Raw genomic sequence first — 16,208 nt, forward strand, 5'->3', positions numbered from 1 at the left:
TAGACCTTGGATGTCTTCCCTTCTTAGTACCAGTGAAATGAAATAATCAAAACACTGAGAGCTGGGAGAACAAGTGAATATTGTGCTGAAAATTCCACATAGTGCTTGGACTGGTCCACATGGACATACAATCTGCAAGATCAAGAGATGCTTCAGCCCTTCTCCTGACACTTGAAAAAAACATTACAAGGTTTAAGGAGGAAAAAAAATTAATGGAAACATCCACTTGAAAGGACCGTTTCCAATCACTGGTACTCCATTCATTACAGGCCTGAGTGGTTCCAGAGACAACAGAAAACTATGCACTGTTGCAATGCCAAGAACAAGAGAGGCAATACGGATGTTGTGCTGCCTCTCACTCAGGGCAATCTGACCATTTTCGTGCCCTTCCCATCTCACTCAGAGCAGTCACCACCCAGAAGGTTACGGTCACTGTCTCACTTGTGACCAAACAGGGCCCCTCCAGCCAGACACAGTTGGGTTGGGGTGCTGGCACTGGAGCTGCATTGCTTGCACAGCCCCAAGAGCAGCATAAGCAGACACTGGGCAGGATTTTTGCCTCGTGCATTGTCAAGATAAAAAGTTTTACAGGAGGCAAAGTTTTTTTATGGGAGATAAAAACACAGCAGACATTTAATTAACAATACCTCCAAGTCTTCAGAGAACCCCATGGCTGAAGTTTTCCCAGGGCTGCTGTGATAACCTTGTTAAAATTTGGACAATATTGTTTAATCTCTGCTCTGTAAGCCAGACTTCTGCCTCTTCCCCAGTGTCCCTGTGACATCACAACACAGACTCTCCAGGAGGATGAAGATTTGGAAGTGTCACCACATGTTACAGGTACCTCAAGAGCACTTTAAAAAACATCATCTCAAAGCCTGGAAAGACACACACAATAAAATATAGGCCTTTTGCAGAAAATTGAAGCAGACACCTTTCATTCAGAACTTGCTTCCAAACCATTTCTAGCAGAGAGGAGGGAGCACCATTTCTGATTAGACCCTAAGGAACCTGCACTCAGAATACTCACTGTTCACCAGGTAAGGCAGAGCGAGCCTTACAAAGAGCCCAGTATTACTTACATTGAGGTCAACAGGCCACAACCAGGAGTGAGACATCAGCTGCCACAACCCAGTGTAAAGTCCATCACAGGCTGCTGGAGTCCTCAACTGCTGTTGAGTTTGATCAAGCCAGAATGGGTTAAGAAAAGGATATGTGTGGTGAAATTGTGCAACTTGTTTTGTTTTGGCACTGCATATATTCTAAACTAATGATGCTGGCTAAGATAGCCTTTTTTTTTAATCTTTTTTTTTAGGCCTCTTATAATTTAATCTTACCCAAAATTTTATGGAAAGAATACATATTTTGTACCAATCAGTGAGGATTAAAACTTGCAAAGGCTACTTTTGTTTTCATGCTATTTTGCATCTTGGTGCAGTTTCCTAGATCTCTTAAATGGGAAAATAAACAAACATCCATACATCTGGGAGCAGATTTCCAAGTGGAGCTCAGTGCCAGCTTTTTTTCCCTTTTCTGAGTGCTCAGCACCCACGATGGGGCCAGTTCAGCTAAACCAGGGCCAGGTTTCCACAGAAACACGGCGATCTGGAGGCTCCCAACGTGACAAATATGCACAGATTCATCGTTTAACTCATCCTCCCACCCAGCAAAGATAAAATGACACAGTACTGCAGCAGCAATAACATCAGCTATTGATAACAACAGCAACGACCCCGTGGTGGACACATAAACAGCTGGGAGGAATGTTGGCCACGGAGGGTGATTGCTCAAGTCCCCAGTGATGAAGACCTGAGTGTTTGCTTATGTTCTTGCTTGGCAAGATACGGCACTATCAAGATGCTATTTCGTGTTCGAGTAACAGAATCATTTCTGACATGCCACTGATTCCTCAGACCGTCAGAAAGCCACTGGGAAGGGAGATATGTCGCTGGTAACGGCTCTTCCTCGCTGATCTACTGGGCCTAACCCTGATTTATGAAGTGCAGCTCTGGACAGGATGTGGCCAGTTGAGGCTGTGTATTGCATGGCAGCTGCAGAATGTAGGGATGACCTGTGTCCTGCAGGGAAATGGCTCTACACTGGGCAGGAGAGGATCTGAGCAGGTGTTTTCCATCTCCAGCTTCTATGGTGAGACAAGTCATTCAGCTTGACCACTGCCAAGTGCACATTTAATTGGATAGGAGAGTTGGGTGAGCAAAGCAGGGAAGCCTTGCCCTTATTCATACAGCCTGATAAATTTCTTTCTGCTACAGTCCCTACAGTCCCTCCTGTTTTGCATTTCCTTTCCACAAACACTTGAGTGAACCAAATTCATGGAAAAGCAATCCCGTGGTCTCACGTGAAAGGGTAGCTGGAAGTCATTTTTGCACATACAAATACTCAGGCTGGTAATTGGGGCACAATAACTTCATGTGCCAGAGAAGCCACATGGGCAGATGTTGGGTGTCTGATCCACATCTGAATATGCACAGAATTGTAGAATTATTAAGGCTGGAAAAGCCCTCCAAGACCATTGAGTCCAAGTGTTAACCCAGCACTGCCAAGTCTGGCACTAACCATGTCCCTGAGCATCACATTTACATGTTGTTTGAACTCTTCCAGGGATGGTGACTCCACCACTTCCCTGGGTGGCTCATTTCAATACCTGATCACCTTCTCAGTGAAGAAATCTTTTCCAATATGCAACTCAAACCTCCATTGGCACAACTTGATACCATTTCCTCTTGTCCCGTCACTTGTAGCCTGGAAACAAGGATCACCCACCTATACCCTCATGTCAGGCAGTTTGATTGAGAAGGTCCCCCTGAGCATTTTTTCTCCAGGCTGAACAACCCAAGAGGTAGATTTCATTATCAAGCACAGGAGCAGTGGATAGTCACACACAAAAAAATGATTTTTAGAGAAATTAGTCAGGAAAAAAATTACACAGTAACACCTACAGGCTCATCTTCCTTTTGAGAAATTATGTGGCATGTTTGGAACAACTTTCAATGTGTGTGACTGCTCTGCATGCCATGTCTTTTTCGTAACAGGTTTTTTTCCAGCATTAAAAAAACCAAAACCCTCTAACCCTCCAAGTTATTTGCTCACTGTTTGTAACACTCTGCAACTTTAAAAATTCTTCCTCCCCAGTGCAAACATACTTCCTCAGAGAGGCAGCAGCAGAGCCCCGCTAAGATGCTTAAGAGGAGGTCAAGAGAAAAGCCATTTACCAGGGGAATCTCTCTCAGTCCTTAATACATTTTTATTACTACCTATGCACACAGTCTTCTCTCAGAGGCTGGGTGAATAAATATGCCTCTTTTGAGCAAACATTTATAATGCTATTTGAACATGAGGGAAGAACAGTTTCAGCTTAAAAATGATACTCACACCATGTTTACATTTTTTTTTCCCAAGCTGCAGTTAAAATGAAACTATCCAGACAGACATTCAGCATGAGGCTTGGAAAAGATTGTTTCTTTTGGCCACTTCCACTGCAGAATTTCACCTAAAAATGAAATACAAAAGACTGGAGTTTCTGGGGGGGGGAGAAATACAAAAGAAAGATTTGTTTGTAGATGAATTACTCTGTGCAAATCCATCCAAGAACATCGATGTAATTGCTCATTAATAAGAGACTTGGAAGATACTTAGAAATGTTTCTCCTCCTTTGAACTTTCTGAAGGCAAACAAAGTCCTGGAGCTGGTGATGTTCTTGTGCATGGACTTCACTTGGAGTGAAGGGGTGCCCTTTACCTCCCCCTCCACCACCCCCAACCCAGCAGATGAGGCTCTGCTCTGCTTTGGGGCACTCTGGGCTCAGCCTTTGGTGGCAGATCTGCTCCTGGGCAAGGAGCGTTCTCCCTCTTTTTCAGCTCTTTACTTCCAAATTTTAAATTCCTGAGGTTAGGGAGCAGCTCTTATTTTATCAGATGATGGAGGAATGAGCTGGACCTCTGGACACTATCCCAGCAACATTCCTAATGCCAGTTTTAAGAGGACTCCTCACACACTAAAAGTTAAGGAGCACTGAAGGGCTTTCCTGGCCAGGACTGGAGGAGGGTAATTAGTCCCTGCAAGGATCCCTGTCCTCTTAGCTGTGAGAAACTTCAAATCCCACTGACTTCACTGGCACTTCAGGGCACTCAGCACCTTCCAAGATTAATTCCTCAAGCAGGGAGAGGTCTAGAAACATATATATTAGAGCACTTTACGTCTTCAGCTGCAGTAGGGCTCTTTCTGGTGAGCTTGACAAAGGACAGATTATATATTATGCCCTGCCATAAACTTCAGCAATCTAAGAATTCTGAAAATACCCCGTTCTATTACTCTGCTTGCTTTGACATGAAATATTAAACACCGCTTACCAAAGTAACATTATTGAACACAGATGTCCACTATCACATTCAAATTGCTCAAGTCAATCTAGGTTTATATATTTTCTTTACTTAAGCGTTTGTATAAACCCAAGTGTGCCCTGACAGTAATGATTTCACAATATACTATATTCAATTAAGGAGACAAATATGCATTTACATTTTTACTGAACTTGTTTCACACACACAAGCTCCAGCTCCAACTTACTTTTGAGATTTGGTGGAAAATAAAGGAATAGAAAGGGTGCCACCTACTGAGTCGCTCAGACATTTTTGAAGGCTGAAAAATTGTGTAAACTACCAATATGCTCATTCCAGTCAAAAGTAAACAAACCTTCCAGCTATATTTATAAGCCTGTGGAAAGAAAGCCATAGGCAGTGTTTTCCTTATCGAATCACTCAGTGACCAGAGCTCTTACCAGGGTGTAGGAAACCCCAGCTCCAGCTCCCCTTTGTTTCTCAGCAGGTTTGAAACCACCTATTCCTCTGGGAAACCTGAGAAAAATGAATCAGTCTGCACATCACATCCATGATTATCTTCTGCAAGCAATGGAGGTCACAACACACCAGAATCAGCAGCACTGAACCATCAACCCAAGCCATTCCTCAGGACCTGGGTCACTTGGTGACCTGTCACTAGCTGGGAAGGTATGTTGTCAAGCAGCTCACACATGAGCTGTACCAAGCAGATGAGATTTAGGCAGGCATTTAAATTTACAAGGTGAAAAGGTGTATCAGGCTCAAGAATGGAGACAGGCTCTCAGTACCACTTCAAACACCAGCGTCCCTTTCTGACATCCATCAAGGCACAGCCTTGTCTTTAAGATCCTGCAGAGTGAGGCAGAAATATTGGAGGAGCTGTGCTAGTGCTGCAGTTTCCTCATTTGGGGAGAACAACCTATCAAAATAAACTTCAATGGTGCCCTGATTTCAGGCAGAGAAGCCACGATTCATGGCTTTTTTTTCAGTTGAAAAGGTCAGCCTGGCCAGCCTCAACGTTCAAAAGGAGAAGTCAGTCAAGAGCTCTGTAAATACACCTTGAGGCAGGAAGATCACAGCTCTGATAAATCAGGAGTTTGTATCTGGTCTGAAGCCAGTGATGAAGCAACATCTTCAGGAGGATGGGTGACTTACCAGCAGTCCCTGCTGACTGGCACCAGCACAGCTCTCCTTCATTCCCTTGTACAGACTCCAACAGAAAAATTGGGATGTGCCAGCCATAGATTGTTCGTTGCTTACCTTCCTTCCACAAAAGATGAAAATCATGTTGATTTTCTTTGGAAAAGTTGTAGTCATGACTGACAGAGTCACAGGTTTTTATTTTTCCTAAGGGCACACAGAGCAGGGGGGAGATACTGCCTGATGTCCAGCGTGCCCCATGTCAGGGGAATGGGATGCAAAGCACAAATGTGAGTTTTATTCATCACTAGTGAAGTGGGTCAGCCTTGGTTCTGAAAAAAGATAGATTAAAATCACAGAATCACAAGGCTGGGCAAACAAATAACAAGAAAGATTTTCAATACTATGATAAGAGGGCACTGGCATAGTTAATTTAACTAGTGCTGGTTCAGAAAAGACTCCAAGTGTGTGCCCAACACACCCCATTAGTCCCTCCCTGCTGAGTGCTAACTCAGCTCACTGAGCCCTCACCAGACCTGCAGATGCAGCTGAATCTTGGCAGATTCAGACAGACTAGAGGTTTCCACAATCATCATGTATTTAATATTTGCCAAAGTTTCTTGTGTTGGGGACTGGTGTAGCAATTACATACTTGGGAAAATAATTGTGAAACATTAACAAGTCCTTATTGTTACCAGGTATTTCTGGCAGAGATTCCTTCAGGGCAACTTGGACAAGGCACCCCAGTGGAGCTGGTAATGGCATTTTTCCCAGAGGGACCTTCAAAGTCTGTTGTGTGGGGCTTTGTTTTGCTGGCAGCAGAAGCAGGAAGAAACCCAGTTTTCGACATCCTCCTTCGTGCCTACTCAAAATAAAATGTTCGTTTATGGGCCGTGATGCTTCTCACATCTCCCAGGACTTGGCACACACTTATCACGTGAGGCTGCAGCTGGAGCACCACCGTGTACTCGAGATAACAGGGGCTCTGGATTCCTCCTTTTCCAGCTCCTGAAGTGCTCAGGGGCTGCTTTCTGCTTGCTCACGCCCTCACTGAGATATGCATTAAAACGGATTTCTACCCTTGCCAGGTGTAGGTGAAACCATTCTGTCCCAAGCCCTTGCAGAGCTTCCTGGGATTTCACTCAGGGGAGGGAGCCCTGGCTCCCCACAGGACCCCCTAAAGGAGTTGTTGGGCTGCACACCTGGGAGCAGCACCGGGATGTTTTACATATTTAAGCAAACAAACAAAAAATTTTAAAACCACTTTAAAAAAGCAAGGGTGTGTGGGGTTTTTTTGTTTCTCTTTTTTTTTTTTTTTTTTGAGCTAGAAATCAGAAATAAGAGAAACTCCACTGCAATTACAATGCTTAACTTCGTATAGGGTAAAGCACATTATCAAACAAGCGACACTAAACTACCAAATTAACCTGCAAAGCTGCCCAAGGGAAGGAAATCTCCAGCTAACACTCCACAGCAAGAAGGTTTGCAACAAGAAACCAAACCACACCAACCCCCACCAACACTCTTTTCAAAGATGTAAAGATTTTCCAGGTGCTTGACATTCACCTTAACTTTTTAAGTAATAAAACCTGAGGAGAGGATTCCCGTTGGATCAGAGGGGAGGCTTAGCTACAACAATAGCTGTGCTGGCAAACCGACTCCTTTCAGCACATTCTTGAGTTTGTATTTTAAGTGGTTTTGCCACATTGGCAGCCAAAAATAACTATTTTCTGATCAAATTCACTAGTTCTTGTAAAATATTTTAACAGGCTAAATATGACCATGAGCGGTTCTAATAGTCCTTCAAGCTGTCTGTTCAAACCTCTTACTTTTGAGAGGGTGAAGGGCTCCACAAGAGGCTGGAGCAGAGCAATGCCCTGACCAGAGTGGTTGTTGGGAGGCTGTTCCTGCTGCATTCCCATCCCTCATTACCCAGGAGTACAGCCCATATTTAATGCAATGCCATAATGCTTGCTGGTTTGTACTTGATATATACCCTTAAGCTTAAAGGAATAATTAACAGCAGCTTCCCCTGTGCCTGGTAATGCAAGGCCAAGATCCACAACAGCAACCACAGCAGAAATGTCAGAGAAAAGGGAAAAACCCAACAGAACAGGCAGGAATTACCCCAAAGAATCTGCTTGCACCAATCTTACTCTTTGCTGGTGAACTACAGCAAGGAATCCTTATGTGGGTCTTACAGGATAAATAAATCATTTGAAACTGGATTTTTTGTTGAAAAAAAGCCTCCAGCTGTGAAAATTAGAGAATTTTCATTAAGTCACTTTGTAAGTAATTTGTGGTACTCTAAGCCTTACAAAATAACAAAGGAATGACAGGCTGGTTTCTTGTTAATGAAAGCTGGAAAAACAGGACAGAATAGATGGGAACAAGGAGCATTCCCACCCCAAATATGGCTCCACTTAACCAACCAGCACACACTCAGTTACCAATGCAGCTCCCACACTGGGAAGTGTCTGTGGCCACCTCCAAATCAGGGGACAGAGATGAGACAACCCTTGGAATGTAAACAAGAGGTTTCCTTCATGTTTCTGGATGAACCAAGAAGGATTTGCAGGTAGAAGGAAAACATGAATTCAGGAAAATATGGATTCGAGGTACAGAAACTGCAGCAGATGGCAAAGCTGCTATTTCGTATTACTTTTGGTAAGAGGTTGGTGGAAGCACTGAGGACACCTGAGCAGAGATGGAGCTCAGCTGCTGTGGACCAACATGTGGCCTCAGGGCAGGACCATCACCTCGGTACCTCTGTGTAGCCATGGCCTGTGGCTGATGCTAGTAGGTCCTGCTTTACTATTAATTAGCCAAGACTTGACTTCTGAGGAGCAGCAGACCTAACTCTTTGCTCTCTTAAACCAAGAAATCACAGATCTCAAACTAATTAATTAGCTTAATTATCACATGGACTCACTTGAGGGAGAAGCAAGCACATGCCTTAAACCAAGACATTACATCTGGACGAGAAAAAACACCCAGCAGATGATGGCATGAAGCATTTATACACTAACTATAATATCTACACCACATGCAGCTTCTCAAGATGTTTTGCTGTCATCAGCTTACTGAAAGATAAAGATTTATTGGGCTATTACTGAAAAGGAAGCTGGATACTGCCAAATGGCATGGACAGTTAGATGACTGGTTGCTGACATCTTTATTCATATATAAAACAACACAACTGAGTTGTATTTTTTTTTTAACTGCCATGCTTGAAGGAATCAACAAAGCAGTGCCTTATCAAACAGCACTTTTAAGTAATTTTTAAATCATTCATGGGGTTTGGATAGTTGTTTTTATTGCGTGCATGCAGAATATTCTATTAGCACCCTGTGAACTTGTAGTGCTGACTGAAAAAATAGATAAGCAGTGCTGGCTGCAGATTGGTGTAACAGCTTCTGAAGATGCTGAGGGACCATCCCATGGGGCATTGCTCCCTGGATACAATCACAAGGTCACTCTTACTCTGCTGCCACATATCTTAGAGACTGGGAAAAATTTCTTCCCTCTGAGGGTGGGCAGGCCCTGGCACAGGTGGGCAGGCCCTGGCACAGGTGCCCAGAGGAACTGTGGCTGCCCCATCCCTGGAAGTGTCCAAGGCCAGGCTGGACAGGGCTTGGAGCACCCTGGGCTGGTGGAAGGTGTCCCTGCCCATGGCAGGGGGTAGGAACAAGGTGATCTTTCAGGTCTTTTCCAACACAAACCATTCTATGATTTAAGAACATTTCAAGTGCTGTAGAGACAAGGAGTTTTAAAGGTTTAAGACATAGACCAATTATAATTCTGCATAGGCTGAGAATATCATGATTTAATATTCCATGTCTACTTTTTGATCAGCAATCTGAAAGGTTAGTGCAAAAACATCAACAGCTTCTTTTAATACTTTAAATATTGCTTCTAATAAAGAAATTACTGAATAAGCTGCAAGGCTTATAGGATTATTTTTAGAACATATGTTAAAAGATGACAAACTAAATGAACTTAATTATTCTATTCCCCGTTGAAAACTGTAGGAAAAATCAAGTAAATCATGTAAGACAGAACCCTAAAGTATTACAAGGCTCAATTTAAAACATTTGCCTTAAAATTTAAAAAAGGAGTCCAAGCCTGCAGAGCTGCTCCCCCAGAAGCTCCCAAGCCAGAGCTGTCCACCTTTCCTCTGACAGCTTGATACACCATCCCCCCTTTGTTACACATTCTGAATTCACTTTAGCATGCTACTTCCAATTAACCAGCACACCCTTGCTGCATTATTTGGCATTGAACAGGCACATGTGCTCCTTTAGCTCCTGCCAGTGGGAGAAGACAATACCCTGAAGGTGAACCAGGCTATTTGTGCACAGTATTAGGCTCTGGGAAGTGTCCAAGGGGCTGATAGAAGCCTGCAGGTGTGTGGTTTCAAATGCCTTCAAAGTGCTTCATGCCCAAGTCTTCCAGAAATGTTACACTTCATAACCATCCTCTTCCAGTGAGATTTATGCTGTGCTTTGAATATTTCTAAAGCTCTGGAGTCTGAGTGCCAGAAACTCTACTTATCAGGCTCAGTCCCTGGCCAGGTTGCTCTGGTCAGGGATCATACATAAACCCATTTGTGCACAGGCCATTTTTTATTCTCTACAAACTACTTAAAGCAGGTGTGATTTCAGTCTGTTTGCTCTGAACATGAATTACAGGATCACAGAACATGCTGAGTTGGAAGGGACCCACAAGGATCACCGAGTCCAGCTCCTGACCATCCCCACAAGGCACATCATGTGGTTCTATAGAATAAAGTTTCATCCACAAAATAAGCCTGTTGCTTCAAGACTATCAATAAGGGAAAAACAAAAACAAGTTTTAATAACATGTTTATATAAAAAACATCAGCATCCTTTCACTATGATATGTCTACAACAGAAAGTACAGTACAGATCTGAGATACATCCCACACATTCCTTGAAGAGGGGTTACAAATTTACCAAGATATAGTATATTGTTATACAAGTGCTTATTAAAACCAAATGAACAATTTACACTCTGCAAATCTGAGATTTGGTGTTTACTGCTGCAAACTGCTTTACACAGTGACAGAATTTCAAGCTTTGACCCTGCCAATGAATCACTGGGCACAGTTGCAGCTCATGCAGGGAGCTGCTCAGTCAGCCACAGGTCAACCTGAAGCAAAAGTCCTTCATGACCTGGGGACCAAGAAGGTTTCTAACCAAAATATAAATAAACACCAGGATGGAAGGATGGAGGTTTCTTGGTCCATCAGTTTTCTCAAAGATTATTCTTAAGCTTTACTTTGCTCTGATAAGAAGTTAATTCTGACAGTCACTGATTAATCTACAGGATGAAGCCACAATGGCTCCAAAATGTGTCTTTGCCTTTTCTGGGAAGGACATAAAGGTATTATTTCCATGTTTGTCCCGTTGGCAAATCCTGACACTATGCTGGTTATTACTTACACAAACAGAAATCTGCAGCCAATCAAAATAATATGGTTGGCAATGAAACTGGGCAAACTTTAATAGCTATGGTTCTTCAACATAAAAAGGATAAAAGTAGAATAATAATTTTTGGCAGGGGAAGTGGGGAATTTTTAAAATTCTGATTGTTTTCCTATGAGAATAGTGTTAGTGAAGTCTAACTTGAAACATGTTCTGGTTTCATGAATTCACATTGAGCAAGATGCTGCTGGACCCACTGAGTGACACTCAACTTATTTCCACTCAGACTGAAGTTATCTGGAATACACAAGGTAAGAGAGGGGGATTTGGCACAGAAACTGCATGGCTGAAATAATTCCAGTGTCTTTCTGAGAGGATTTATCTGCACATGCAAGTGTGTTACAGAGGAATGCACAGAGCACTCTCTTCAACAAAGAGTGTTTAACTTTGGCCTCCTGGAAAATGGGGAGCCAAGAAAGGCCTTCACCAAGTAGAAGATGAACATCAATTTAATTATAAACCCCATTTTCACTAAGGTTTTCACTTTCATTTTCAACAAGTCCCAGTGCTATGGTCAGGACAGTGTCCCTGACACTCTTGCACTGGAATCTGGTGAAGCAAATAAACAGAGTTATATTAATTTAGTAGCAACTACACTCACTTGCCACAAATTAATCCATGGATAAGCTGATTTAGTAGTTTCTCCATTAAAAAGTCCATACTGCCTAATAAAGGCTACTTTGCAGGCAAAGAATTAGGTAAATGGGTTAATCTGTAGTAAGGAGCATAATCAAAACATACTAATGACATCACGAGCAAGTAAACTTCCTTAATTAATAGTTAATTATGTAAAGTTGTGGCTCTTCTAGAAAACAAAATTTTGTAAACATTTTCTCTGCCTTGTGAAAAAAAGTGAAAACCTTCACAAATAGAGAACAGAGACAAGACATTCCAAACTACCCCAATCAAAATTCATGCTTTAGTACTTTTGAAATCTTTAATTCTGATTTTTACTTTTATATGACTGAACTTCGTTTTGAAACAAAAAGTCCTACTGAGCCCCAGATCAGAATGTTCTGTTTGATGGCACTGAGGTGAACTTCTTCCCCCAAGACAATAACATAAAAAAGCCAAAAAGTATTTTGAAGAGGAATGACTAAAAAGACTATTGCATATGAATGGTTTTGTATGAATTGGCATTTTTTGATAAAAAAAAAAAAGTTTGCTGAAATATTTCCCAAGCAGATCTACTTGGGCCTCTGATTCATTGGCACAGGCTCAGTATCAGTGACTTAAAATATGTGTTCCATCATGTACCTAAAATTGTGACATTCTTTAAAAACACTTAATACAAAAATCTTTTACTTCCTCATACTATATATATTTACAATTCTATTACCAAGGTACTGTGGCAAATGTAAACAAGTATACACAGGTGTAAATAATATGGCTTGAGAAAAGTGCCCCTTGGATCAGCTGCTCCAGTCATGTGTCAGTACACAAAAAAAGAGAACAACAGTCCTTTGGATACACTTGTGTGTCAGGGGTTTATGCATTAGCTGCTGAGGAACCACACCAGGCTCTGGGCATCTTCCCTGAACTGGAATGCCTGATGTCCTGGAATGGACCAGTGCAGGGTCTCCAGGGCAACAGGGGCTGGTGCAGTTGGGCTGGGGGGAGCAGGGTCTGGTCAGGCTTCAGAAGAGAAGGCTGAGGGAGGTACCACTGCTGGAGTCAACTACCCCATGGGGGCTGCAGAGGAGATGAAGCCAAACACTTCTCAGAGATCCACACTGAAAGGATGACAAGGAGTGGATCAAAGATGAAACTTGAAAAACAGGAAAAATAAAGAAAAGCATGAAATCATCACTGGGACAGGGGTTCAAAGAAGTGGTGGATCTCCATCCTGGGAGATATTCAGAACTAAGGTGGATGAATCTCTGAGCAACCCAGTTTAACTCTGAAGATGACCAGGCTTTGAAGGGAACTCTGGACCTCCAGAGGTCTCCAACAACTTCACTCTCTTGATGATACTACAAAAAAATCTTGAGTACAATGTGACATTTTCATTACTATTGTAGTTGGGTTCTGCAGTAAATACATAGTTAAGATCAAACTATCTCAACTGCTCAACTTGAATTGTTCTTCTCCAGCCATTGCTAAGATTATATCTCATTTTCTCATTTACCTTATTGGTTCCAGTTCAGTGAAACTGCCCTGAATTCACATAATTGTAGGATCAGACCCAGGACGTCATATCTCCAAAAGAACCTTTCAAATGTCCCAGCCCTGCTGAAAGTCATCCACTTCTGACTAGCTTTAGAACAACAAATTCATCACATTTACATTGAGTGAACTTTCCATCAACATTTACAGAGCTCTACAGAAGAAATGACAAAGAATCAGCATCAGCCCCAGTGATTTTCTGGTTGAAAGCACAGTTGGTTAATTAATTCTGAGACATTTACATAATTAATTTTGACACATTCACAAATATCTTTACTTTCAATACCTATGAAGTGATGAGTAACAACAATGAGATTTCTATGAAGCTTGAAAAAAATACTTTCCAAACCTGTATTGCTTCCAAGAGATCACAGTTTGAATTAAACTCCCAGGTGAGCAAGTGCCATTCGCTCAGCCTGGACAGTGACTACAGATGGTTTTAAGACCTGAGATGAACCAGGAGGTAAAATTGTTACTTCACCTCCTCATCCAACCACCTGGATCCTACTTCACCAATTCATCCCTTATCCAACCACAACAACAAACAACTTTAAAAATCACAAGTTACCATCAGTTATTATCATTTTGTCTCTTCTAAGACAAAAATCTGCTCTTGCAGCTCGTTATGGTGGTGAATGGAGTGTGAACACAAGACCTGGGACTGCTCATATTTCCATCTCTACTGAGCCCGTGGTCATGATGCCCTTTCCTAAGTGCACTTTTGATACAGTGAGACTCAAGTGGTTCCTGCACAGTTTCGTAACTCCTAAGCTAAACAGAGGTATAAAGAGGCACTTTTGGTCTGGTTATCTCAGGATATTGAAATATAGAACATAAATTCTTTACAATGACATAGTCCTATATCAAAGACCAAACTGTCTAAAGAGACAAAATAGCACCAAAATGTCTTTGTTCCATGAAGTGACCAATAGCAGCTGTTGAATGCTTTGACTTCTTAATTAAAAATATGTGCAGCAAAACCATAAACCCCACAGAGACTAAACATCTATTCTTGCTTACTATCTGCTTTCTCCATTCTAGATAAAACCTCTTCTGCTTTAGCAGGTACTATTTGAGGAGATCTGCTGCACAGTTTGACTTAACAAACCACTGAGAAACTCATCTGACAACATGTGAGAATGCAGAAAGCCAGGAGAGTGTGACAGATCACACCATGCTCTTGGGAAGATGGATTGAGACATAAGCAAGACACAGATGGAGAGTTTCCAATCAGTCAATCCACACTAGAAATGCAGTAGGTGTTCTTAAATTAATTAAGAACTTCTTGAGGACTGTGGTGGATTCTTCTTCAGCTGCAAGTTTAAAATTGGACGCAAGTTTCTCTAGACCACACAGCGTTATTCAAAGAGGAATCATTTTGGTGAATCCCACTGGTTTCTGTGCAATGTGATTTTGCAGTGGATCTGTACCAGCTTCATAATCTGTAAAATGCTTGTTAAACTCCATGCTGGTTGTCAGGAGGGTTTAGAAAGTCCCTGATACGTGGTGTGGCTCACTGCACGTTGATGTGTTACACCCTGCTTATCCTTATACTCTTTGGAGCTGTTCTGATTAAAAATATGTCCAGGCTTTCAAGTGATGAATTGTATTAATATCAGAAAGAATGTCCAGAGCAGATTAATGGAGGGGTAAGAGGCTAGAAATAAGTACATGAAACAGATTCAGCTTTTTAAAAGGATCCAGCTACTAAATGGCCTCTGTAGTCTTCCATAAGAAGTGTGAATACTTCAGTACAATTCAAGCTGAATTGAATAACTGTTTTCATATCCAAATTCAAATACCGTCTGTGCATATAAAACAGTTCATTTATTAGTCCAAATGTTACTGTTGTAGAGCTCTTGGAAAAATACTCCCTCTTTCTTGAGTTTTTTCTTCATAAAAAGGAAGCTTTGGAGGGCCACCTAGAGAATTAAGTAGAAACATGGTTTCAGGTCTATGTAACATAACACTGAAAGAGTATATAGATTATACAATTTACACTTAAATGATTCAATAAATGGTAGTCTTGAAAAGAAGGTAGGGGAGGGAGTTACACTGTCCTCCTTGCAAAACAGTAAAACACCTCTCAAACTGGAGATTCCCAAAGTGTTTCCTAAACTAAAGGAGGAATTGTGATTAGACTACAAGTGGGAGGAAACTTCCACTCAGTACTGTATGCCATTAAGAGATATCTAAATAATCAAATGGGTTGATATCCTTGTCCTTCTTGTCCAAACACTGCCCACCACCATGGGCAACAAATGATTTCCTGCACTCAGAAAGGCTGCACAGCCCCAGCTCGTGTTACCTTCTCGGCAGGTCGGCCCCATCCAGGCGGCTGGGCAGGCACAGTTCCCGTTGTTCGGATTGCACTGGGATTTGCTGGCACATTGACATCGCAGGGAGCAGTTGGGGCCATACCGATCTGACCTGCATTCTGGAAGGACAAGAATGCTTGGAAGAGGTGGAACAATTCCTAGTAGTCTCCCTGTTCTCTGGGATCAGGAAGCAACTTAGACACCTACATCTGTTAACATTAAAACATGACATTTTGGAAAGCGCTGCACTCTTCAAGTTTCGTCTGCCACATGGTCTGCCCAAACTGCAGCCCAGCTGTCCTAAAGAAGTTCCCAGAGTGGAAATCATTACTGGTGTAAAAGCAGGGGTTGACAGCCCAACAGAAAACATCTTGGGATCTGCTCAGGAAAGTTACTGTCAGCATCCTGGATCCACACTATCTCCTGCCCCTCTTCTTCCTGCATGGCTTGTCTGCCAGTGGGTGCCGGCCAAGAGCCTTCACTCACAGAATGTGTAATTGAAAATTAATCCATTTTATAGATACTCTCATGTCTTGCTCCAATTGCACAACTCTGTTGCCTCCTGGCAAATTAAACTCACCAAAAAAAAAAAAATCTCGCTTCCAAATACAAACACGTCTCATACTCAGGCTGGTAAATCCTCATTGCAACTTTTTACACATCAGGGTACAGGCACGAAGGGAAAGTGAGCAGCAGGTCCCAAGGCAGGGTGTGAAGTT

General features: G+C 42.2%; 1 protein-coding gene across 1 annotated transcript in view; it reads right to left on the minus strand.

Annotated features, from left to right (window-relative positions):
• Nucleotides 1-14,966: 14,966 nt before the first annotated feature.
• LOC139676896 (multiple epidermal growth factor-like domains protein 6) overlaps nt 14,967-16,208 on the minus strand; it is a 187,656-nt gene continuing 186,414 nt past the window's right edge. The window contains exons 36-37 of the mRNA XM_071566327.1: nt 15,480-15,608; nt 14,967-15,093 (exon numbers count right to left, since the gene is read on the minus strand). Coding sequence (XP_071422428.1) covers nt 15,014-15,093; nt 15,480-15,608 — 209 coding nt within the window. The 3' untranslated portion in view covers nt 14,967-15,013. The remainder of the gene's footprint in view (nt 15,094-15,479; nt 15,609-16,208) is intronic.

The sequence above is a fragment of the Pithys albifrons genome, chromosome 11, assembly GCF_047495875.1.
Source record: "Pithys albifrons albifrons isolate INPA30051 chromosome 11, PitAlb_v1, whole genome shotgun sequence".
NCBI lineage: Eukaryota > Metazoa > Chordata > Aves > Passeriformes > Thamnophilidae > Pithys > Pithys albifrons.